Here is a 26,198-nt window from a genome sequence, read left to right as displayed (position 1 = left end):
TAGTGTTTCTATCAAAAATGTAAGTATCCTGTATTTTACCATCTTGTTACTTCTGTAATATTCATGTCTATAAATAGGTATTATGAGTGTCTGGTAACTAAAACGCATACTTCTATGTCAGTCAGTGTTTGGTGCTCATCCTGTAAAACAACATGCCAATCAGTCAGAGCCCAGAAATAAACTTTTTAACCTCTATTTCTTTTCTGTGTTTTGTAAAATCTTTCATAATCCATGTAGCTTGCTGACCTGTGTTACAAAATTGATGATTTATTACAAGAAAGCTGACCATTAAAATCAAATTTGACGTTAACAAATGTAAAGAGAATAAAAAGTAGATTCTAAAATATTACATTTATTCAATAACTGTTCACCACGCCCAAGAATCACAGGCGGGAGATTAAAGAAAAAATTCCAAGAGACTTCTCTAAGAGGTGAAAAAAAAAAAAAAAGAGTAAAACTAGAAGCTTCAAGATTGTTACAGGATGTACCCCTGTAAAAGGCACATGTTTCAGGTATAAAGACACTCCAGTAGGTTTCAGTTACATTGCAAGAGATGCACTTAATGACATCCACCAAGACATATGAAATAGGCAGGAGATGACCAACTCCATTTTGTGCAAATTTCTATGACCTTAGTTCTTGGGATTATCATGTGTGTAGTCTTTTAAAACAACTGGTGTGCGCATCAGATATCCCCATTATATTGATGCTTCATCAAAGTGGCATGAAAACCCATGACATCACTATACACCTCGCAGGGATGCATAAAAAGATGCAACAGTGAAGTGGTGCCACACCAGTGTAGCGACTGGGTGCACCACTGCCAGTGACCCGCTCTGCTCCCACATCATGAGAAATCACAACAATGCTGCTCCAGGTGTCTTAGCACTATCCGGGTTGTACAATCCTGGACGGTCAAGTGAACAACTAGTCACCAAGATCTTGCATAACATCGAGTACGGCCCATCTCAACCCATCAATTGCATATTTGCAAAACAGTCACAGGCCCCCAACCAATACAAGCAGCAGTATCACAGAATGATAAATCACTATGATCCTGCCGCTCAATTCTGACACGTGCTGGTGGACTTTTTCCTTCAACATTAAGTGTAACAACAACCCATATTCAAATGTGATTTCTGAAAAGGAAACCTGCTATGTAATCTTTCCTTATATATAGAATGTAGATGGCATTACAACTACTTACTTTGTGCAGTTGTATTGAATGGAAATAATATTTCATGCCAATGTGACTTTTGTTGCAATTTTAGTGGCCAGCAGTGGAACTCAGTACAATAATGTTTGTAAGAAAAAAAATATGATAGCTCAAGCAATGAAAATTCAGGATGGAATGATACAAATATTATGATAAGAACAAACTGATATTCCTCATCCAATGAAGAGGTTGAGTCAAAGACAGGCACAACAAAATGACTGCTCAAGTAAGCTTTTGCCCCCCCCCCCCCCCCCCCCCCCCCCCACACACACATATATACACACCACTGTCTCCTGTTTCCGTCATTTTATAAGCTGGCGTACAGGGGCATAGAGCAGCTTAAAGGCTATCAGATGCTCTAGGGAAGGGTGCCGCTCATGTTGCTGTAGAGTGTTTGCCGACACACTGTAATTGCCTCAGTGACTTCTGATGACCCCCAAGGGACTGTCTTTCGCCGCGGGCACCCTAAAGAGTGAGGGACTGCATTTTCTGCCACAGGAACAATTGTGGTAGGCATCTGCTCAACCATCACATCCATGTGGGGAGATTCAACGGTGACAGCAGTGGCGAAAGATTCCCAGCCTGCCTTGTTTAAAGCCCATTTGGGCAGGATTCCATGGGCCTGATGCTGGGGCAGTGACAGGAAGATGGGGAAGTGGTCACTACCACACAGTTCGTCATGTGCTCTCCAGTGGACAGATGGGAGAAGTCCTGGGCTGCAAATTAATAAGTCAATTGCCAAGTAACTACTTTGAGCCACACTGAAATGTGTGGCGGCCCCAGTATTTAAGAGGCAGAGATCAAACTGAGACGGTAAAGTTCTGACACCTCTGCCTCGACCAGTAAGCACAGTGTCACTCCACAAGGGGTTATGGGCATTAAAATCTCCCAGAAGTAGGAAAGGTTTAGGGAGTTGAGCAATCAGTGCAGCTAATACATTCAGGGGTGCTACACCATCTGGAGCAAGATATACATTGCAGACAGTTATTTCCTGTGTCGTCTGTATTCTGACAGTCACAGCTTCAAGAGGGGTTTGAAGGGGCACAGTTTCACTACAGACTGAGTTTAGGAGAAACGCAAACTCCACTGATACTCAATTATAGTCGCTATGGTTCCTGTAATATCCCTTATAGCTGCGGAGGGCAGGGGTCTGCAATGCCGGGAAGCAGGTTTCCTCTAGGGTAATGCAGAAAGCAGGTGTAAAGCTTAACAGTTGCCATGGTTAAGCCAGGTGGTGGAAAAAACTAGCCGCAATTTCATTGGAGGATGACATCGTCGTGAGATTGGGAAGGTACGGAACATTCAATGTGGCAGTTTAAGCCTCAGGGTCACGTGCTGCCACCAACTACTTGCCTGAGCAGTCTATTTCCACAGTGTCTGAGGATCTGGCGAGATCCAGGTCCTCAGCAGACGCCAGAATCTCCAACCCATCCCAGACGCAGAGCTTGTGGATAGTGGTGGCGCGGGTGCCACTGCAAGTTCCTTGTTCTTGGGGGGTCTCCTTATCTATTTTTCGCACTGTTCCTTGGGTTTCACTGAATCAGTCTCCGGGACAGAGGATGAGCATGAAGCCCTACGACCAGCTGCTTTTGGGCTCTTCAGCCACTAGTGGGTGTCATCTTTCACACTAGCAGAAACCTGGGAAGGGAGTGACCCAAGGGACCCCTTCCTAGCGAGAGGAGCCAAAGAAGACTTACGCTTCTCTGGCTCAAAAATGGGGACTGAAATCCCCAATGGTTGAGGGGATGTTGCTCCCTAAGTAAGTGGTGCGGGGGCAACAGGGAGAGAAGTGCCCCCCACCATCATGGGGGCAGGTGTAGTCTCCCGGTTCTGAGAGGTGTCAGGAATTCAAGGAACTGATGAGGCGACAACTGTTCTCGTGGCGGCAACATATGAGTAGGTCTAGCCACAGGATGTAGGCACTCAAATTTCCTCTTAGCCTCAGTGTAGGTCAGTTGGTCCAGGGTCCTATATTCCATGATTTTCCTCCCTTTCTGTAAAATCCTGCAGTCTGGCGAGCAAGGTGAATGATGCTCTCCACAGTTGACAGATGGGAGGCGGGGCACAGGAGTATTGGGATGCGATGGACGTCCACAATCTTGACAGGCGGGGCTGAAAGTACAGCGGGAAGACATATGGCCGAACTTCCAGCACTTAAAGCACCGCAGAGGGGGAGGAATATATGGCTTGATGTCACAGCAGTAGACCATCACCTTGACCTACTCATGCAATGTGTCACCCTCTAAGGCCAAGATGAAGGTACCAGTGGTGGAAACCTGGTTGTCCCTCGGACCCCGATGGACACACCATATGAAATGAACACCTTGCTGCTCTAAATTGGTGTGCAGCGTGTCGTCAGACTGCAAAAGAAGGTCCCTGTGGAATATAATACCCTGGACCATATTTAAGCTCTTATGGGGCATGATGGTAACAGAAACATCCCCCAACTTTCCACAAGTAAGTAATGCCCGTGACTGGCAGACGATGCTGATTTTATCAAAACTGATCCAGAGCGCATTTTGCACAAACCCTCCACCTCGCCAAACTTGTCCTCCAAATGCTCCACAAAAAACTGAGGCTTCATGGACATGAAAGATTCCCCATCAACTCTGGTACATATGATGTACAGGGGTGAATAAGCTTCACTGCCATCCTTAGCCTGGCATTCCTCCCATGGTTTGGCCAGGGATGAGAACTATTTGGTGTCATATTTCTTAGAATTGCAGTTAGACTTTGCCCGCTTAGAGACCGCTGGCAGCAGACCACCAGCAAGAGATGATGTACTACGCTTCATGGCATGTCATCTGCCCTGATGCCACCCACTCCAACCAGGAGCCCTCCCCACGTGTGCCACGCAGCCGCAGCAAAGGCCACCTGGCAGGTTGGCCATTGCCAGGAGTCCCAATGCCCCAAAGTGACAGGCATCTACTCCTTGGCATACGTGGGGCGTTAGCAGTGTCGGCATCAGCAAAAGGATCCCTATGTTGTCAGGAGGCTACAACCAACAGGGTACATGGTGGCCCCACCATAATGGACTGGCTACCGTGCTGGATACGAGGTGCCAAGAAGTCCATGGTCATTGTTGGCACAGAAAGTGACACTGCATAGTGCATGGTCATCCAGGAAGGTGTCCTTGCCCACGAGATGGAGAATGAGCGGGATTGCAATGCGATGACAAGGAAGTGGGATAAAGATCTCAATGCACAATGGATATGATGCACCATGTAAGTCACCCTTCCCCAATTGGCATGCTCAGCAACCAGGTGGTCCAGCTGTTTCTTGGCCACAGTTTGTCTGCCATTCATGTGGACAGATAGGTTGGATATCTTGCCGATGTATAATACACAGTGGTTGCAGCTTAGCCTGTAGATCACACAATTGCTTTCAAAGAGAGCTCTGCCTTTGATGGGATAGATGACTTGTGTGTGACTGGACTGGAGTAGGTGTCTGTGTGAGAATGTATGAGAGATCCGAATCTAGGTCTGTTACAGGAATATGAGCCCCGAGGCAATGCGTTGGGAGCAGGGATGGAGTAGGAATCAACGGGGATATTGTGCAAGTTCGATGAATGCCAGTAGTATAAACCCTGGCAGAAAATGTGATTCAGTTTTTCCAGCCCTGGTGGTACTGAGTCACAAAGGGAATGCCTCTATGTGGCTGGATGGTTGGACTTTGGCAGGTGGGGGTGACTGGAGGGGTAAGGCGTAGGAGACCTATTTCTATACAAGGTTGGCAGGATAATTTATGGTCTGTGAAGGTCTCAGTGAGCCCCTTGGTATATTCTGAGCGGGACTGCTCGTCACCACAGATGCGATAGCCGCAGGTGACTAGGCTGTATGGAAGGAACTTTTTGGTATGGAATGAGGGGCAGTTGTCGAAGTGCAGTTATTGCTGGTGGTTGGGAGGCTTGACATGGACTGAGGTACTGATGTAGCCATCTTTGAGGTGAAGGTAAACCTCGAGGAATGTGGCTTGTTGGGCCAAGGAGGACCAGGTGAACTGAATTGGGGCGGGGGGGGGGGGGGGAGGGGGGGGGGGCAGGTGATGAGATTCTGGAGGAATGTGGATAGAATATCTTCACCCTTAATAAAGAAGGAAGTTTTTCTCTAACTGGGCTATGAATAGGTTGGCATAGGATGGTGCCACGCGGGTGCCCACTGCTGTGCCCTGGATCTGGATCTGATTATAGGTGATGCCTTCGACAGAGAAGTAAGTGTGGGTGAAGATATAGTTGGCCATGGTGACCAGGAAGGAGGTTGTAGGTTGGGAATCCATTGGGCTTGGGAAAGGTAGTGCTCAACAGTGGCTAGGCCATGGTCATTAGGGTTGATTGTGTAAAGTGAGGTGGCATCAATAATGATTAGCAGAGCATCCTGTGGCAAAGTAACAGGAATTTTGTGGATTCAGTGCAGGAAATGGTTGGTGTCTTTTATATAGGAGGGTTGTGGTTAACGGGCTGAAGGAGATGGTCTGCAAAAGCAGACACACTTTCAGGTAGGTACAGCAACCATCCACAATGGGGCATCCCAAGTGGTTGGGTAAGATGGAAGTGCGGAGATGTTAGGGGTCAGAGACACTCAGGGAAGGGTTCTAGAATGGGCCTATTGATTTGAGGAGAGACTGGAGATAATGTTAGAGTTTTGCAATGGGGTCAATGTGACAGGCTTTGTATGTGGATGAATCTGACAGCTGGCACAGTCCCTCTGCCATGTAATTTTTACAATTCAAAACCATAGTTGTAGAGCCTTTGTCAGCAGATAGTGCTGCAAAGTTAGAATCAGTTTTCAGGTGGTGGACTGCTCTTCTTTCTGTGGATGTAAGATTAGTTTGCTTGCTGAGAGATTTGGGAATGGTGGCAAGGTAAGGTTTTTGAGGTTAAGAAATTCTGGAAAGTTAATGAGGGTGATTTGAGGGGCAATGGGGGGGGGGGGGATCACGACTGGATTGAGCAGTGAACCGAGTAAAGCAGCATTCAACAATGGTTTTGGGTTGAGCGATTGGTTGGGTTGGTAGCAAAAAAGTGTTTCCACTATAGGGACCAGAAGGAGGAGACGTCTTTAACAAGCCCTGCATGATTGAATTTGGGAGTTGCGCAAAAGGCAAGGCCTTAGAAATGACTTCTGTGGCATTAAGGCTTCTAGAGGAAACTTTCATGACTTTAAGCTGTTGATGTTCTGGATTCTGTATGTGTTGGGACGGAATTTTTGAGGGTATGGCAAAGGTAGGTCTGCAAGTCAGGGTTTGTCAACTATGAGGGGATTTGCACAAGATTTGGAGGTTGCTGTTGAGGTGATGGATAGTGGTAATCCAAGGTAGGGGTAGGAGGCAAACAGGTTGGAGAGTTTGAGGTGGCATTGTGGATGCTACTCTGGTTCCTGGAGGGCAAGAGTTTCAGTCTGAAAGGTGGGATATAGTAATTTGAGATTGCACAGCAGGAGAATTTTACAGATGGAGAGAAGGTATTGCAAGGAAGCTTGAGCCCGATTTTTGCAGAACTAGGTTGGTGATGGCTACAGACTGGATAAATCTGAACAGACAGAGGTAATCAGTTGCAGCTGGAGATGGGTAATTTGATGGTAAGGCCATATGAAAAGTCCAAATTTTTGTGATGACAGCTTACACGAGACAAATCAGTCATACCTCCAAACTGCTAAGATACTTTCTGTGTAAACACCTGAGTAACAATAAATGAGTATTAATGAAATGCATAATACATGTGAAGACACCTAAATTTACCGAGATGAACTATGAAGATGTTTCTTCAGTTGTCAGGGAGTAAAATACATAATAAGCTATCAGACACAATGAAGAACAAAAACATTTCTATAAAATAAAAATTACAATTATCATTGAAAGATTAACAAACATGAATATTTATTCTGGATTTTTGACGGAGCGGTATTTTCACTATAGTATCAAGGAAAGAAAACAGTACAAACAATGAACAGCTTCTTATCAAAAAATTTAAAAATTTACAACAGAAGATAGAAAATGATCTGTAGTCCTGCTAGTTAACATTGATAACCACTAATATTTTTTACAGAATCCTTGTGCACTGTTACACCTGGATATATCTGAAAAAATGAACTGTCTGGCCATGAATTTCAACACTTTCATGTGAGAGAGAAATGGGTGAACCGTTTTCAGTTCTGCTTCCACAGGCAGGGTAGCAACAACTACCCATAGTTGGTGTATCTTACTATACCAAAGTCTGAACCCTCAGTGGGAAGTACATGATACAAGTACATAATAAAGTCAAACAAAAACAAACATACTTACCTTGTCAAGAGTGTAATGAGACACTGCTTTTGAAATGGGGTCAGGTGCAACAGCCAACTGAGTGCTGACATCAGTGAGAATTTGGCGTGATATTACCAGACTTACATTTTCATTCACAACTGCAAGGTGAAATAAAACAAATGTTTCAGAATCACATCACTGTACATTGCAACTGGGATTACTGTGAATGTACAAAAGGACAACTTGGGTGATTTTATTAGTAACTGTACACAAATATGAAAAATTTACATTATATTAATGAAAAATGCAATGCTTCTCATTTCTCTCATACATTAATGCAAAATTAAGAACATAAAATTTTGAAAATTTAGTTTTACATATCCACAGCAGTCAGACTCAGCAAGGCTGACTGAACAGGAGTGGAAAAATTCAAGATACAACATCTACAGATTATTCTCACAAATGTGTTGGTGGCCTATGAAGTATACCCTGTTGATTTGAATGATCACAGCTTTTGTGAATGCATTCCAAAACTTGAGATAATAAGGCGAATTTCTGATATTTTGATATCTTACATACACATCCTCACCAGTTACTATCCTTCATGCTTTATTTATTGGTACATACTCACACAGAAATGCTCTGTTCAAGAAAATCAGTTCATAAACATATGTAAAAAAACAGGTTCTGGAAATACAATATCATTGGATAGATGAAAACACCAGACGAGATTTGAAAACCCAAGAGCTTAAAGATGGAAGACTGGGTAATAACCAAGATAAATTACTGACAGAACATCGCGTAAGAGTGGAGAGAGGAAAACAAAATGCATTATACATGGTAGACACGAGATATGGGGCGAAGAGAGTAGATAGGTCAGAAAATAAAAAAATAGAAAATTAAAAGAACAAGGAAATGAATATTTACTGAAAAGAAATGCAAAGACTGAAAAAATTAATGTAAATTAACACCAATTATTTCAGGGACACAGCTTGTTCCAGGAATCAGAATACTTCTGGGATGAGAATGGCGTTATATGTTTGATTGCATGGTGGAAAAATATGTATGGGTTTAAGATTTAAGAACTGATTATATATGTGTGTGTGTGTGTGTGTGTGTGTGTGTGTGTGTGTGTGTGTGTGTGTGTGTGCAGGCATGCCACTTCTTCGAAATTAATTTGAAGCCACTGTCCAATATAACAAACTGTCAATTCATTCATGCAGGGTTCACAGCCTTACTCAATTGCACATAAATCGTTTTCCACGTACGCAACAATTCCAAAATAAAATGCTTATTTTCAACTACTGATCAGTTTAAATCTTTATGTAATATCCAGTAGAGTACCCAAATGCTCATCTGTATTACATTACAATTCATACGCAACACACATTTTGTACATTCAATATAGTCCCCTGAAGATGGTACTTAGCAATAAAGTGGAACCGTACTGCTGGCAAAGTCACCCACATGGAGAAACTGCTCTGTTCTTCCTACAAGACAGAAACCTGTGACACACCCTGTCCCACAGGTGCCACAACACGCACAAGCACCTGGTAGTCTAGCACTGATCCGCACTCGTAATATATGGTGGCAAATGTTCCGTACAACAACATGTTGACCTGTTGCTCACAGAGCCTCCAGTAACTGCCAAAAGAAGCACCAAGTTCACTGCTGCTTTACTGGTACTCAAACTATCAGTGAACTCTCATTTCTATGTTACTTAAAGCTCCATCAAGAAGAATTGTGTTCTCAAATATTTAATGAAACTGTTCTACATTGTTAACCTGAGCGGTGTTCACATTGTGCTGCCATCAGTGCACAACTTACCACAAACGATGAACACGTGGGTCCCACGGTGGCCAATACACCATCAATTGCGATGGTGAGGACAAGATTCAAAACTGAACCCTGAGGGGCTTCTTTCTGTTGTACATATTAATTGCTGACAACTGAACCTACCCACATCTAGAACAGTCAGAGGCATAGGAAGTTTACCGAAAAATCAGTAAGAAATCCTGAAAACCCCACTCACGTAGTGGAGACAGAATGAGTCAGAACCAATTCAGTATCCTGCACATCCTGCAAATCTAACACTGCTATCAGATATGAACAGTCCACAAAAGCATTTCACATTGGAGATTTCAGATGGATTATATGGTCTTTAATAGGCCACAATGTTCCTGAAAGCCACTTTGAAATTAGGATAGATGTCCTCTGACTTCCAGATAGCAACACAATTGTCAGTTCAACATTCTTTCAAATGATTTATACGAAGCATATTCATTAAGAGAGATTAGTCAGTAATTACTCAAAATTTGGGGTTTTTCCTGGTCTCATGTAGGAAGAATAATATTCTCCCACCACAAGTGGGTAAGCAGTCAGTTGCTGCTTTTATTCGGTCCACGGAAAATGTGTACACACACTGCTAAAGCACTGCAGAGCTGTCATTACCTGTACAAAACACTCCACTCTAGGAGCTGTGCATGGAAGAATAAGTTTTTCTTGTTTTGCAAAGCAATCGCAGGCCATGAAAGACGGACAGTAGTTGCTGCATGCAGACATTTGAACGAAGTACACCACAAGAAGTTTGGGAATCACTGAGGGTTGGTATGAATACTGACATTGATACAGATGCCAGATCTGTCTTGGATCCCTGGCAGCCATAAATGCAGTAAAATTTAGTTTGTACTTGAGATGATGGTGAGTGAGCTCACAGACGTTACGGACTGTTCACACCCCAGCAATAGAGCTGTCACTCAGGTTTATTAACATAAGTTTAAGGTCACTGAATCAATTAAATGTTCATTCAAGGGTGGAGTTTGTACACCCCCCCCCCCCCCCCCCCCCCCGACACACACACAGACAGAGAGAGAAGTGGTCATTTATCACAGATATCTTCATAGGCCTTCCACCGGATCAGAGATGCTCAGGCTGATACAGCTGTATCGATACTTACTGACAGTGCATCACTGATGCAAATGCAAAGTTTTTGGACTCCTGTTGGTAGGTATGCATGTGCACTCTTGCGGCAAGTTCTTAAGACACCTTTGGTGAACAAGCGAGCATTTGGTTGAAGTTCACAGTCTTAGTTCTGCATTGAGCCTTTGGCATTGGGTTGGTCATGTGGTTGATCCCTGGGCCCACGCTATCATGTGTAAAGAAGTGTTTTGGTATCTGCCAACAGCAGGTTTGGGTGACTTTTTGATCAGTATGTTGCTTTGTTGCTGTCCACCTGGGAAGTGAAGTGACACGCTAGACTTCAATTCTGGGTTTGGTGAACCTATTTCTCCGTCTGTTTAGGCTAAGTATCTTTAGTTTCCAGATTGTTCAACTATTCAGCTAAGAGATTCCAATTTTAAAAGTTTGTTGTGGAACTGAGATGAACAACTGTCCTTCCTTGCAGTACTGCAAGACTGCTTGTTCTAGCTTGTGCTGTTTTTATAAAGGAGCGAGTGCCTTATGCATATGGCAGAATGATTATAAGCAGTGGTTTGCATAGCTGAATGAGGCTGTGTTGTGATGCTCTTGAGCAACATTAAAGTTATATGGTATTTAACTACATGTTTCCTCTGCTGCACAAACCTTCACAAATTCGAGTGGCATTAAATGTGGGCACTGTGTGAGTGTGTGGTGTAAAGAGACGAAATGAACTTAAGTCCTTTGGTTTTATGTGCCTAGTGGGTGCCCAGTATTTGGTTGATTATTATGAAATTTTACTTTAAAGTTGCTTTCAATTGTTGTTCAGTTTCAGTAAGCTCATAATCAGGTGTATGAATGTATGTACTCAGCGACTTGTTGGCAAAGCAAATACCGTATCATCCTGTCCTCACCTTGAGTATCTACCACTGTATGCTTGGATTGCTTAATTCACTCAGCGTTGAACTGTTTGTTGAATTCTTGCCTACAAGCAAGCAATTTTCCTGCAGGGCTATGCCCATAAAATTTCTCTTCCTATCTATTCACATGCGAATTATTTGCTGAATTCAACTGATTGTAGCTTAGCATACCTTGTCCATTCCAACTGCTCTGATTATTTTTTTCTTAAGTGCCCTATGTCCAGCTATACTTGGTTCTTGAAGGAGTGACACCTGATGAGTTGCTTATTATACAGTGGTTCATAGCACTGGAGATTTTGAATGTTAGATTGTTTTGCAATAAAAAGATAAGGCCCATTAATTCAGTGTGTGACCTTGTATTTCTTGTGTATTTTTAACTGCTTGAATAATTATCGGATGAAGGGACAGTGCCCCAATATCTAAGTTCATATTCGTTGTGTTTGAAGGGCGATGCTTGCTAACTTGGTTAACTATTAGTAGGCTCATTCCTTAGGTGTGTATATATTTTAAAAGCTCTAATTATTAGATTGTTTGCCAAGCAAGGGTTAGTGCCCAATGTGTGTGTGCTGGAATTAAGAGCCGTTCTTGAGGTAGGGTTTATCACTGGTTGATAATAGGGATATGTGCCTGTGCAGAAATTCCAGGTTTAACAGTACTTTGCCAGAAGGAATTCAAGAGTAGGAAAAGGGAGAGAAGGAAACATAGTGGGTGGATATGGACTGGGGGGGAGAGATGAAAGAGGAAGCCGTGTGGTAGAATTTTGCACAGAGCATAACTTAATCATTGCTAACACTTGGTTCAAGAATCAAGTAAGAAGGTCGTATACATGGAAGAACCCTGGAAATACTAGAAGGTATCAGATAGATTATATAATGGTAAGACAAAGATTTAGGAACCAGGTTTTAAATTGTAGGACATATCCAGGGGCAGATGTGGACTCTGACCACAATGTATTGGGTATGAACTGTAGATTAAAACTGAAGAAACTGCAAAAAGGTGGGAATTTAAGGAGATGGGACCTGTATAAACTGACTAAACCAGAGGTTGTACAGAGTTTCAGGGAGAGCATAAGGGAACAATTGACAGGAATAGGGGAGAGAAATAGAGTAGAAGACGAATGAGTAGCTCTGAGGGATGAAGTAGTGAAGGCAGCATAGGATCAAGTAGGTAAAAAGACGAGGGCTAGTAGAAATACTTGGGTAACAGAAGACATATCGAGTTTAATTGATGAAAGGAGAAAATATAAAAATGCAGTAAATGAAGCAGGCGAAAAGGAATACAAACGTCTCAAAAATGATATCGACAGGAAGTGCAAAATGGCTAAGCAGGGATGGCTAGAGGACAAATGTAAGGATATAGAGGCTTATCTCACAAGGGGTACAATAGATACTGCCTACAGGAAAATTAAAGAGACATTTGGAGAAAAGAGTACCACTTGTATGAATATCAAGAGCTCAGATGGAAACCCAGTTCTAAGCAAAGAAGGGAAAGCAGAAAGGTGGAAGAGTATATAGAGGGTCTATACAAGGGCAATGTACTTCAGGACAATATTACGGAAATGGAAAAGGATGTAGATGAAGATGAAATGGGAGATACGATAGTGCGTGAAGAGTTTGACAGAGCACTGAAAGACCTGAGTTGAAACAAGACCCTGGGAGTAGACAACATTCCATTAGAACTACTGACAGCCTTGGAAGAGCCAGTCCGGACTTAACTCTACCATCTGGTGAGCAATATGTATGAGACAGATGAAATACCCTAAGACCTCAAGAAGAATACAATAATTACAATCCCAAAGAAAGCAGGTGTTAACAAATGTGAAAATTACCAAACTATCAGTTTAATAAATCACAGCTGCAAAACACTAATGCGAATTCTTTACAGACGAATGAAAAAACTGGTAGAAGCCAACCTCGGGGAAGATCAGTTTGGATTCCATAGAAATGTTGAAACACGTGAGGCAATACTGACCTTACAACTTATCTTAGAAGGAAGATTAAGGAAAGGCAAACCTGTGTTTCTAGCATTTGTAGACGTAGAGAAATCTTTTGACAATGTTGACTGGAATAATCTCTTTCAAATTCTAAAGGTGGAAGGGATAAAACACAGGGAGCGAAAGGTTATTTACAATTTGTACAGAAACCAGATGGCAGTAATAAGAGTCTAGGGACATGAAAGGGAAGCAGTGGTTGGGAAGGGAGTGAGACAAGGTTATAACCTCTCCCCGATGTTATTCAATCTGTACACTGAGCAAGCAGTAAAGGAAACAAAAGAAAGTTGAAATTAAAATCCATGGAGAAGAAATAAAAACTTTGAGGTTCGCTGATGACACTAATTCTGTCAGAGAGAGCAAAGGACTTGGAAGAGCAGTTGAACGAAATGGAAAGTGTCTTGAAAGGAAGATACAAGAGGAAAATAAACAAAAGCAAAACAAGGATAACGGAATGTAGTAGAATTAAGTCAGGTGATGCTGAGGGAATTAGATTAGTAAATGAGACACTTAAAGTAGTAAAGGAGTTTTGCTATTTGGGGAGCAAAATAACTGATGATGGTCGAAGTAGAGAGGATATAAAATGTAGACTGGCAATGGCAAGGAAAGTGCTTCTGAAGAAGAGAAATTTGTTAACATCGAGTATAGATTTAAGTGTCAGGAAGTCATTTCTGAAAGTATTTGTATGGAGTGTAGCCATGTATGGAAGTGAAACATGGACGATAACTAGTTTGGACAAGAAGAGACTAGAAGCTTTCGAAATGTGGTGCTACAGAAGAATGCTGAAGATTATGTGGGTAGATCACATAACTAATGAGGAGGTATTGAATAGAATTGGGGATAAGAGGAGTTTGTGGCACAACTTGACAAGAAGGGACCTGTTGGTAGGACATGTTCTGAGGCATCAAGGGATCACAAATTTAGCATTGGAGGGCAGCGTGGAGGGTAAAAATCATAGAGGGAGATCAAGAGATGAATACACTAAGCAGATTCGGAACGATGTAGGTTGCAGTAAGTACTGGGAGATGATGAAGCTTGCACAGGATAGAGTAGCATGGAGAGCTGCATCAAACCAGTCTCAGGACTGAGCACCACAACAACAACAAAAACAACAACAAAGAAGAGACAGTGCTCAAGGTCTAAATCAAAGTGAAACTGGAACCTCTGGGATTCTATGGAGTGATTAAGGATTAAATAATATTGTTAAAGGGCTAAGGCTTGTTGATTAAGGGTGAACTACATTTACATCTTTTGTACCTCTTGTGTATTTTGCTTGTACTACTTATTTTCTTAAAAAGGGAGTATACCCAAGGTCTAAGTTAGTCGTTCTGTAGAGCAATCCAAAGTTTAATAGTATTGCACTAGAATGGTTTCGATCTGAGAATAAATGTAAATCTTATCTGTGTCTGACGTAACTCTTGTGAATTTTAACTGTACCAATGATTTTTTTGTTTTTAAGAAGAGGCAATGCCACATGTTTAAGTAAAGATTACCACTGGAATAATCATGTCTCCTACAGTGGGTGTGTATGGAGAAACTAAAGTTTTACTAATATTTGTTAAAGGGGCTAACACTAACTGATTAGGTACCTCTTGGTAAAATTTTCCACATCTGTACTCAAGTGTGCCTCTGTGAAGGAATTGGTTTATTAAGTGAATAATATATTGTGGTGCTCAGAGGTTATACACTCAGGAAGCCTCAAGTTCTAGTCTGATCTGCTCTGAAGATTGCCACTAATTCCCTATGCCTGTCCACGAGGCATCACAGTTGTTGGAAACCTGGTTCAAACAGGAGAGTTCCTACTGAGAAATTACTCTATTGATTAGCTTCTACTGGAAATGTTTTTGCCCCACAGGGTATTGTGGGCAACTGAGTCCCCAAATTGGAGGAACGGAATAGTGGAGACAGATTTCCACTAAACCTACCAATACGTTATACAGTGTGCACGTCTCGAAAAAGATATATATTACACAACGATACCCCTAACGGGCAGGTAGACACGGACTGTTGCAGTTTCTAGTGCTGGGTTGGGTCACTAGTTCCCTGTATACCCTACACATGTCCAAACATATGAGCATGCAGATAATGTGTGTCTTAGTATATCTTATGACACAGGGCAGATTTCCCTGTCTATTTTAGGTGGTGCGTGCTGAATGTCAATAATGAAGTGTAAGTGCCTCAATTACACTCCCAAATACAACCTGTGTAACATGATGTGCAATTCAAATTTCAGCCACCACTTTTGAGCTGTAAAATTTATCTAAAATGCATCACCTAAACTACATGATAAGTTGTTTCTATTACTCCTCCTGTTGTTTATACCCCACCCAGGACATTCCAGTATCGCATTTATAATTTCTTTAAATTAAGATCACATGAGGCACACTGTGCCAAATAATTTACTTTAAATGACCCTTATGTAATCTCACACATTTAATTAAACACACTAACTACTATCCACAATGCTTGCATTTCCTTACATACATTCCCACAACTGGTTGTGGAGGGGCAAAGGATGTACCCCTTGTCTCTATTAGAACTGATGCTGTTGATTCTGAATTGGGCTAGTCCTTTGGTAACAGAGTCCCAGTACGATTGTGTTTGAGCCAAAGCTTCCACCTTTTCCAACCATATTTTATGCCCATTTTCCAAGTGACGTTCAACCAGCTTTGTTTGATATGTTGTGATTGCTCTGAACAATGCTTGGTAACAGTGTGAATAGTTTGATCTATATAAATGCTACCACATTCACAGGGGTCACCACCCAAATCAAGAACTTGTAAAGATCTATGTTGCCTTTAACAGTGCATTACATATCTCTCACCTTTGAGGCAGAGTGGAACACTGGTCTCAGCCCACGCCTTTTTAGCACGGAGCCTATCTTGCTAGTAGTTGCGCCATAGTATGAAAGCAATGCTGCTGGTTTGGTCTCTTCTGTCGATCCTCGAAGCGTCTCATAGGTGGCACTCAATTTCTCCCTTGCTGTAACCATTTTCTCTGAAGCTTCAAATGCTGAAATTCAGACTCTACGTGATCATTGTCAGAAATAATCTGTACAGCTTGTACAAAAATATTCAGGACCACTTCCTTGTGTACAAGGTGGTGAAAACTGCTGGCACTTGAGTACCAGTCAGTGTGCTTAAGTTTCTTGTACACTGCACAATCAAGCCAGAATCCTGTCTTTCATTCAATCAAAACATTCAACAACGGATGCTTGCCATTCCTCTCCAATTCAACAGTAAATTTAATGTTGAGATAGACACCATTCATGTGGTCAATGAACTGCTGCAGTGCATTTTCACCTCAAGGTCTTATCACGATGGAGTCAACGTTTCTAGGAAGCAAGATGAATACAACCTCATGGAGTTCAGAGCTTGCTCCTCCAAGTGCTCCATGAAAAAGTTCCTAACTGCTGGAGGCAGTGGGGATCCTCTGGCCATGCCTATGGTTTTCGGTACCCTGTAAACAAGAAAGCAGGACTGAACAAGTACATACAGAGGGAAAAGTTTATTTCTTGTGACAACCATCTAGAGTCAGTTTCACCATTTGAACTGTGTGTTTCGAGAAAATGTTTACAGCAAGAGAGGAACTGCTGAACTTTTCACGTGCCACCAACGAAAAGACGCCTTGTGAATGGGTGAAGAGGCCAAGCCAGCTGTGTTCCTTCCATAATGTGGAGCAACTATTAGCAAGATAAGACATGCTGAAGGGACACTGACTGTAACCAGTGTTCTGACCCATCTCCAAAATAAGAGGTATGTTTCAGTCCGTTACAGACAACTTAGATCTTCGAGATCCTGGAGTGTATCGTGTTCCCTGTGGATGTAATAGCATTTACATAGGTCAAACTATTTGCACTGCTGGCAAGCACTGTGCACAGCATTCACAACATATCAAACCAAGGGAACTTGAGAAGTTGGCTATAGCTGAACACTGCCTAGGAAACAGGCATAAGTACAATTTGTACAGACTAGAGTTTTAGCTCAGGCACCATCTAACTAAGATTCTGTTATCAAAGTGGTGAAAGTTAGAATCAACAGCAATAGTTTTAACAGAAACCAAGCATACACACTTAGTAGGGCATTGAAGACAGCTTTGGACATTAAGCGAAAGCATAGACACAGGGTTGACAATTGAAAGGATGCAGGAGTGCCAGTTGCAAATGTTGCACTGGTCTCTCACGTCATGTGACGTCACCTGGTTCCGTGGCAGGACAGAGCCACCAGGAACTGCCCAATTTTCCTTCTGTGTGTGCATCACTCCCATTCTCTCTTCGGAAGGTTTCGGATGCTACCATTATATCTATACAAGCAGCACATCAAGCCAGCCCAACAATTGCTGATTTTAACTCCTGATAATGGTGGAGACAGCTGTCCAAACTTTCAATGTTTTATTCAAAAGTATGCAGCCTGTAAAACAAAAGATTTTATTGTGGTTGGAGGAAAAGGAAATTGCTGGATGGCTGCATAAGTGATTGCTTAAGTGAGTACAAGAATTGGTACTGCTGGAAGTGAAAGAGGGAAGATCATGCTTCAGCAAAGAGAACGTTTATAGGACTACTCCAGAAGGTACCAATTGCCGGTCTTTCTATAATGATTGATTGTGTCAAAAAATTTCAAAGCTTAAGGTGCTGCTGAACCACGAACTTGGCAATCATAGATGATAATGATGTTTGGTTTGTGGGGCACTCAACTTGCATGGTTATCAGCGCCTGTAAAATTCCCAACCTTTGCTCAGTCCAATCTCACCACTTTCATGAATGAAGATGAAATAATGAGGACAGCACAAACACCCAGTCATCTCAAGGCAGGTGAACATCACTGACCCCACCGGGAATCTAAACAAGGATGACGTACCGAGGAAGCGAGAACATGACCACGAGACCATGAACTGTGGACTTGGCAACCATAGGCCAATCATGGCAAAACCAGGGCCCAGTAAATATGGACCAGATTAGCACAATCTGCATCGCAAGGGAGCAGAGAGCATTGAGTTTCTGCATGCAGCTAGTCTTTAGTTGACGAATATGGAGCAATCATGTCATCTTTTTGTCAAAGAGGAATCTCAAAAACTGGGACTGTTCTGCAATGTCCAAGGACAGGGAACTGAAGCAGAGTTCTGGGTCAGGATGGGCCATGGTATAATAATTTTTTACAACTCGCATTTTTGCTGGAGGGAACTTTGAGCAATGGGAAAGGTTGCAATTGAAGGCTCCTCAGATGGCACCTTGGAGCTGGTGTTTGACCAAGACTACAGACTGGGAACTATGACAAATGCAAAACACATTGACATACAGTAGTGGGGTGATCAGTCATCCAAAGGAGATCTCTAGCCCACTAACAGTGGTGATGATCAAGTTGTTATGCTTTTAAGCAGTTTGCAGAGCATTTAGGTGAATCTAATTAATCAGTAGCTGTTGATGGATGTTGGGTTGTTGTCTGGCTTAAGGATTTGGATGATGGTACTACCTCACTATTGCAAAGGCAAACACCTAGCCAAATGCAGTTTGATGACCAAGTAGGTGGACCCTTTCAGTAACATTCAGATGTTGGATCATCTCATTAGGAACCTTATCAGGGTTCGGGTAGGGATAGCGGTTATTGCTGAAACAGTTTTCTATTATACTGCTAGGTGAAACAGAGGTTGCTGATGCTATCACAGTGTTCTGCAAGAATAAATGCATCAGAAACAACACACACCATCCAGAAGGAAGAGCACCTGAACAGTTATTGATCTCTGGAGGACCCCACGACAACAGAGCTTGATCCACACCTAGGATGAAGAAGCATATATTCCCGAGAAGGAGACATTCCTTTTTACTGTGTTTAATTAGGTAGGGAGGCTTAGCATGAAACCACTTAGAAGTGAGGAATGTGGACTGTGAAGAATGTCACTTGAGAAATTTAGGGCCCTTATACACACACAAATAGCTGTTGCAATGACTTAGGGCTACTGTGGCACTAACCATCTGTAGAGAAGGAAATATCAGTTCCAGCAGCATGGGTTATCACATCAGAGACATCTACACGACCTCATAGATGCAGCCTGACAGATTAATAGCTGAAAAAGTGCCATGGTCTGAAGTGGACAGGAGTACTGTCAGTGAGGAGAGACAGAACAACCTAAGAAAGAAGCTGGTCAATTAGGCAGCCCTTATTAGACGAAGCAGTACTTCCTCACTGTTCTGGTGCGCACTGAAATCCCAAGTTAGGAGAAAAGGGGTGGGAGAGGAGGAAGGTGGTGGTGGTGGTTGTTAGATTGAGGTGCTCATCTCAAGCCAAGTAAGTACCCAAATAAATGTTATATCAGAGCAAATCAATGTACAAAGTTTTCGGATGCTCTTTCGCGGTCACCATGATTTGAGCAGAGTGCACTGTAACCCTGAACAGTTAAAAGGAATAGCCATCAGTGAAGTAAGATTCTTGTAGAGCTAGAAAGATCACAGTAAAGAGGATCTCAGTTGCTGTAGTTCCAGCAGAGGACAGTTACATCCAGTTCAGTTCCACTGGATCATCATGCTGAGGGTGTCCTTGTTAGCCGCAAAGCAGCTAGGAAGGCAGGTTATGTCCCAGGATCACTTTAACTAGGAGGAATGGAAGAATGCCAATGAACATTGGTTGGGAGTGCAGTGGTATGGTGGGGGATTTGGTGCCTGCGGGATCACCAGAGTAATCTTCTCCCGAGGTCTTTCCTTCTTCTCTTTTATAACTTATGGTTGTCGAGATTCTTATGAAGTCTTACCTCTTGTCTGTGTAGGGGCAGAAGAAAGTGGGCACCCCTGATATTCACACTCTCTGGCTCCTTTAGCTACAATGGGAAGGCCTATTGTCCCCATGGTCAATTTTATTTGAGTGACTACCAGATGTCAATGTCGAGGAAGGAAGTACACCAGGCACTGCTGATTACCTGGCAACAGCAACGGTAAAGGTCAATGTCACAGACTGAAAACAACAATCATTATTTCCAAGCTCCAAATTATGAGAGATTATCTGTGATCTTCAATTCTTGGACTTTTGCATTCCTTGAGTAGATTAGTACACTTTGGGAGTTGGGGAGGGCGATTGTTCCAACAACTGACACAGACAGGTGGGAGCACACGTGGTGAGTTGTTCCAATGTGCTCGGCCGCAGTCTCCACAAAATCAGGTTTTATGTACACTGGGAAGACATACACCCTAAGTGCCGGCAATTAAAACATCCCATCAAGGGCAGGAAATATAGCTTCAAACTGCAATGGCAACACAATTTTGACCTTTTCTGGAAGCAAAACCTCCTCAAAAGTGAGGATGAATGTGCTGATGCCTACCTCATTTGATGGTCCTTAATGTACATGATGTATGAAACAGATCCCTCACCTCTGAAAGGGCTCGCATAATTTTTTATTTGTCTGCAGCATTATATACAAGTGAAAATTTAATCCCTATACCATGCAGAGGTTCTTGTAGGCTGTGATGGTAACAGGTGTCTCACCAAACTGTTTATGGGAGAGTAGCACTCAGGACTGGGTACGATTTGCTATGCTAATTAAAATGGAATTACTTACCATTTTGCTAAGGGAAGAGAAATTGTCAAACACATTTTCAATATTCTCCACAAAAACATTGGTTTAGTAGAAAGGGCCCTCCACTTGTTTGGGTGCAAACTAGGTACTGACGGGAATAACTGTTCACGAGTCACTTTGCTTGTTTTCTACAATGGTGTAGTCAAGAAGAGAAAGTTCCTAGGTTGTGATGTGCAGCACTCAATTGCAGTCTGATGAGACTGATTGCATCTAGTGGCCACCAGCCGATAACTTTGATCATTTCATGACTTCAATATCCCCAAGGCGTCACCTACTCTGAATGAGGGTTCACCCCCTTTGAATGCCACCAGATAGTTTAAAGACCACCTGGCATGATGGCCAGCGTTTATAAAGCCTGTACCCATAAATGGACAGGCACCTACTCCTTGGCATGGGGAGGTGACACCCAGGCACCAACAATCGATCCCTGTTTGGTCAGAAGGCTACCAAATAGAGGTATCCGACATCTACATCCACCTCTATCAGCCGACCCCCACACAGCCCACACACTCCAAAAAATTTTGAGAAAAGGGGAATTTAAACACAGGTATGGGGATGGAAGACAAATTAACCAAAATTTGTGGTGTAACAGAAGGGAACAAAGTGGGAGAAACCAGAACTGACGTCCTATGAGTGAGGCAGGTTGTAAGCTGGAAATCTGTTCTACAGAATAAGTCTGAATTAGAATACAGACAAAATAAAACTGCGGCTCAGAAAATAAGATGTACTTCAGTGGCTTGGGAGCCCACAATCACCACGCACACACAAACAAGCTCTAAACCCCTTGGGGGGGAGGGAGCGGGGGTTAATGTTGAGATAAGCGTAACACACAATCAGAAAGCTTTTGCTAAAACAGAAGTAACATAACAGCTTTAGAAACTTTTAGTGCAAAGCAACATAGTGGCCAGTGGCTTAACAAACAAACTCACTTGCTTCAATGAAGACCTTTAGAGCTTCAATAAGATCACTTCCCTGTAGGGTGAGCACCGCCTCAAGAATGGCACGATACCTGAAAAATTTAAAACACTGTTCTAAAATTCTATATAAAATTTATAATATTAAGTAAATAAATAATTACGATTTATTTAATTTCCCTTTAATAATAATCTGTAACTGATAGAAACAAAAACATCGCATACGAGGCAACATGAAATATACCAATACCAGCAGTCCAATCTGACTATGTCATCAAAATGTCAGACAAACCACTCATGAAAATCCAGCATATAATATGTTATAAAAAGAATTACAGCTATTCCCACAATATTGCAAATTCACAACCCATCATTTTTCAGCTTAACTTTTTACTCAGACTACAGTATAGAACATCACATCCCAAAGTCTACACAATATAGAACCAAAACATTGTTATTGTCTAGAGGGTCTACGAAGATCCCCGACAGCTCACAGCGCTGTTGCCAGCTTTCAACTGCGAAGCATTGTCAGTAGCCACCTATAGAGCTCTGATAACATTGAGGTACAGCCACAGAGATGTTTACAGAGTCGTGGAATGTTACTGGTTGATACAGTCCCATGAAGCTGCGCACCCAGCCTGTTGCAACTGTGAAGGATCAATTTTTGCCGATTCAACTATAGTGTTTTATTTTATCTTTGTTAAGTCCATATGACAACACATATAACATCATGTAACTGGGCGAAACACGTGCAACCAGTAATTTCGACCGAGGTGCAAAAAATACTTCAAACCTACACAACTTGCTGTATGAAAATTTTAATAGGAAAAAACTTTCACTATAGCAATGTGTGCTATGTTACCTCTCTGATACATTAAACTGCTCTACAGCCAGGAGAAACCCCCTACATATGACCACTCTGATGCAATTTGAACTATTCTAAATTGGATACAAACAGGATATGGAAGATGTGCAGACACACTCCACAAGTGGGGGAAATCATCTAGTGATTGCAATGCTGTAACTCATCTTGTATCCACACATCGCACACGTGTCTACATGGCACCTTCTGAAGATTTTCTGAAAATAATGAGTGGAGTGAAACTCACTGGACATGGGATTTTGGCACTTTATCACAAAGCTTTGCGTTCTTAGTAATTTTCCTTTGCTGAAAACTCAGTTCTCTGCTGCCTTCGTATTTGAGCAACTTTTCTATTCTTGCACAGATTTTCTTCATGAATATGTTGCTAAAACCACAAATAGATCGTATATAGTGTCTCAACTATCAAATCTAAGGAGTAATGTTGCCGACATGAAAATGCAATCACATTAAAGCACCACCCAGCTCATCCAATGGAATTTTAACCCAATTCATATCTTGCAATAGTCACTGTTGTCTTAAGCAATTACTTTTTACCTTCTGTACCAATTATCTCGCCATATTGTGTGGGCTGTGCAACCAAGTGGCATTGTTCGTTACTGTCATCAGTGGAAAACAAACTTCTTCAGACATCAGCAAAAGGACAAACTCATTTGAGTCCCCATGTTATGCACTAGTTCATGTGCAATCACTGTTTAGCTGTGTAAACTGGCTATGCAGATTATTTTGCAATAGCTAGCCAACACAACACCTGCAAAACAACTGACAGCCCTAACTTCTGATCTACTCATTTTAAGCCAATACTTCCATAAAGTGTTGTTACAACGTTACTACAATAAAACAGAAGTTGCAGATTTTCATCTGTCCAACAGATTGGTGATGTTTATTTCGAGAAGAAAAACTTCATTACGACACGCAGCCAAAATACCTTATGATCACCTTCAACAGCACATCTGATGCAAACATCTGCTAAGTTCAAAAGCAGAAGTAACAGTATCTATAAGGTCTGTGGAACTGATTAGGAACTATAAGCAGATTCCGCTTGAGTATCAGTAACTGGACTGCTGTATTCAACAGAGTACCGATTATCTCTCTAGCTTTATAGTCCATATGTGAATATAAATATACTACTTAACGAATCCATGCATATCATTAGTGGATCTACTCACACATACTGGTTACCTATTTTATGTCACATTCCACCTCCTGACATCAAATGGAAGTGTGCATTCCTATTTTACTGAAGATAGTTGATAAGCCTCACTTTCCAATATTTAATTATTCTTTTCTACAAAGCAAAACAGATCGAGATCATTACATTCCACTCTAACAGCAGAAATGATTCTTGCCGAAGATGAAGTCAATGCCATCTATGAATATAAATGTTGCTGGCAGAAAAATTCTCTTCCACTATTCCTGAAACTGTTCTGCAGCCAGGAAAAACCCCCTAACCAAGACCAGCCTCATGCAATTTGGACTGATGAATTGCATACAAACAGGATAGGAGAGAGATGCGGACAATCTCCCCAAGTGGAGGAAATCATATAATGATTGTGATGCTGAATGAAACAGTTGTTCATCTTGTGTCAACATGTGGTGCACATGCCAACAAGGCTCCTTCCAAAGAATTTCTGAAAACAATGAGTGGAGTGAAACATCATCCTTGCCTATAACTTGCCATTTGTACTGTATTATGCTGGAGAACTGTTCTAAGTGTTAAAATGTAGAAGTTTAGTAAACTCTGTATGCATACCTATTCTTGCAATTAAAAATGTCATACAATACATAAAAGACATTAATGTTCTCATTAACTATGTAATTATAAAGTTATTCACAAATAGGAAAATGTATGTAAAAGTTTTTCCCTTCTAATTGAAAAAAAAGAAAAAAAAAACAGCACTAGGAATTAACCTGACATTGCATCCAAATGTTTTCTGCATAATGTTTATATACAATTATTCTTCGTTAAGAATGGGATGAAAAATATTCTAGTAGCAGTTACTATTTTCAGTTAATCATTTTATTGCACAATTTTATGCCATGATGGAAACATGACCAAAGTTAATTACACAGAAAAGGTGAATTTATGCTGGCTAATGGCATAGTTGTGTTACCACACATTATCTCATCACACTTTGTCTTTGTTTTCACTTAAGGGCAATCAACAACAAAACAAAATATTTCAACTTATAAAAACATCATCTACACATAAATTGCCAACAGCTATGTAGAGGGAAAAACTGAACGTAGGTGTTGTGGAAAGGAGAGCCACATTAGGCCTACACTTTTGCTTTACAATATGATAAATTAATTATTTAGTAAAGAATAGGAATGCAAAGTTGTGTTCTGATACGACAACTAATATTCTCGATGGTATTATATTCTGTATATTACTTTATGATGCACTACCCACATCCTATGTTTATTTACAGACCTAATGCTTTAATTCTAAGCAATACAGATACATTTCCATCGGAATATAAATCAGCCAACCCCTCAACGAGAGAATTAAACGACTCATTATAAAATCATAAGCCAAAAAATATTTTTTGTAATCGGTCACTATTTCCACGCTCATGCGTTACGTGTTGAAGTTACTTGGGAGAAAAGCTTTGAAAGTATATTCACGTTAAAATAATTTAAATATTTAACTACTCATTTTGTCATAAAGGCTCATCAGTTTCTATAGGGAAATAAAGTGGGCGTATGACAAGCTTAACTGTTCGTGATCTGGTTAACTATAATCCATTGGCAGTACACCACTTCTTCACTTAATCTAACATATCATCCCAACACAAACTATGATCGAAAAGCCGGCACTAAACCTTTCCCAATGGCGTAGGAGGTAAGAGTCCAAGTAAGACTTAGTCCTTTGTACACGTTCAGACTTAAAAATGCAACTATAACATATTAATAGGATTAGTTTCACGATTAAAACTTCAGGGTAACAATTGTTATCGTTTGAACACTAGACAAGTTTGCCGTTCTCACATATTACAAAGACGAGAAAAAAAACCCTAACGCTGTATTTTAATAGATGTTTCTGTGTGACATACTTGTCAGCTTGATCCTTGTGCGAACCTCCTGAATTAGCAAGAGCTGCTAGTTGCTGGCGTACAGCATTTACTGTCACCGCCATCCTTCCGATAAATACAAAACACAATCTGGAAGAAATACAGTGGTTTATTATCTCAGTTGCGCACAAGAGTGTTATCTTTGCCATGACAAATACTGTGTGTGTGTGTGAGAGAGAGAGAGAGAGAGGGAGAGGGAGGATGGACGGACGGACAGAACGGAACATTTAACATTCGACATTGCATTTAAAATGGAGGCATTTACACAGACCACCAGAGGAACGGAACGTAGAGTTCAAGGTTTCTCATGAAGAACGTTTTGATGGTGAAATTCGTGGGTGGAACGGTGTCGTCACTGGTTGACATCGGATGTTAACCCGTCTTCACCACACTCACTCGTGTTTCAGTACTTTATTTCGTGCTTTTGAATCTTCATAGTCTTTATTTCGTTCGCAAAGAAATTGCGACCAACTGAAAATATTCCGCGA

At 41.6% G+C, this 26,198-nt stretch overlaps 1 protein-coding gene across 1 annotated transcript in view; it reads right to left on the bottom strand.

Annotated features, from left to right (window-relative positions):
* LOC126329165 (COP9 signalosome complex subunit 4) overlaps nt 1-25,919 on the bottom strand; it is a 61,022-nt gene extending 35,103 nt beyond the window's left edge. The window contains exons 1-3 of the mRNA XM_049996130.1: nt 25,693-25,919; nt 21,772-21,851; nt 7,496-7,614 (exon numbers count right to left, since the gene is read on the bottom strand). Of these exons, the coding sequence (XP_049852087.1) occupies nt 7,496-7,614; nt 21,772-21,851; nt 25,693-25,859 (366 nt within the window). The 5' untranslated portion in view covers nt 25,860-25,919. The remainder of the gene's footprint in view (nt 1-7,495; nt 7,615-21,771; nt 21,852-25,692) is intronic.
* Between the last annotated feature and the right edge of the window lie 279 nt (nt 25,920-26,198).

This window comes from Schistocerca gregaria, chromosome 2 (assembly GCF_023897955.1).
Source record: "Schistocerca gregaria isolate iqSchGreg1 chromosome 2, iqSchGreg1.2, whole genome shotgun sequence".
NCBI lineage: Eukaryota > Metazoa > Arthropoda > Insecta > Orthoptera > Acrididae > Schistocerca > Schistocerca gregaria.
Note: the sequence above shows the minus strand (reverse complement) of the source record. Positions and strands in the feature narration are given on the sequence as shown.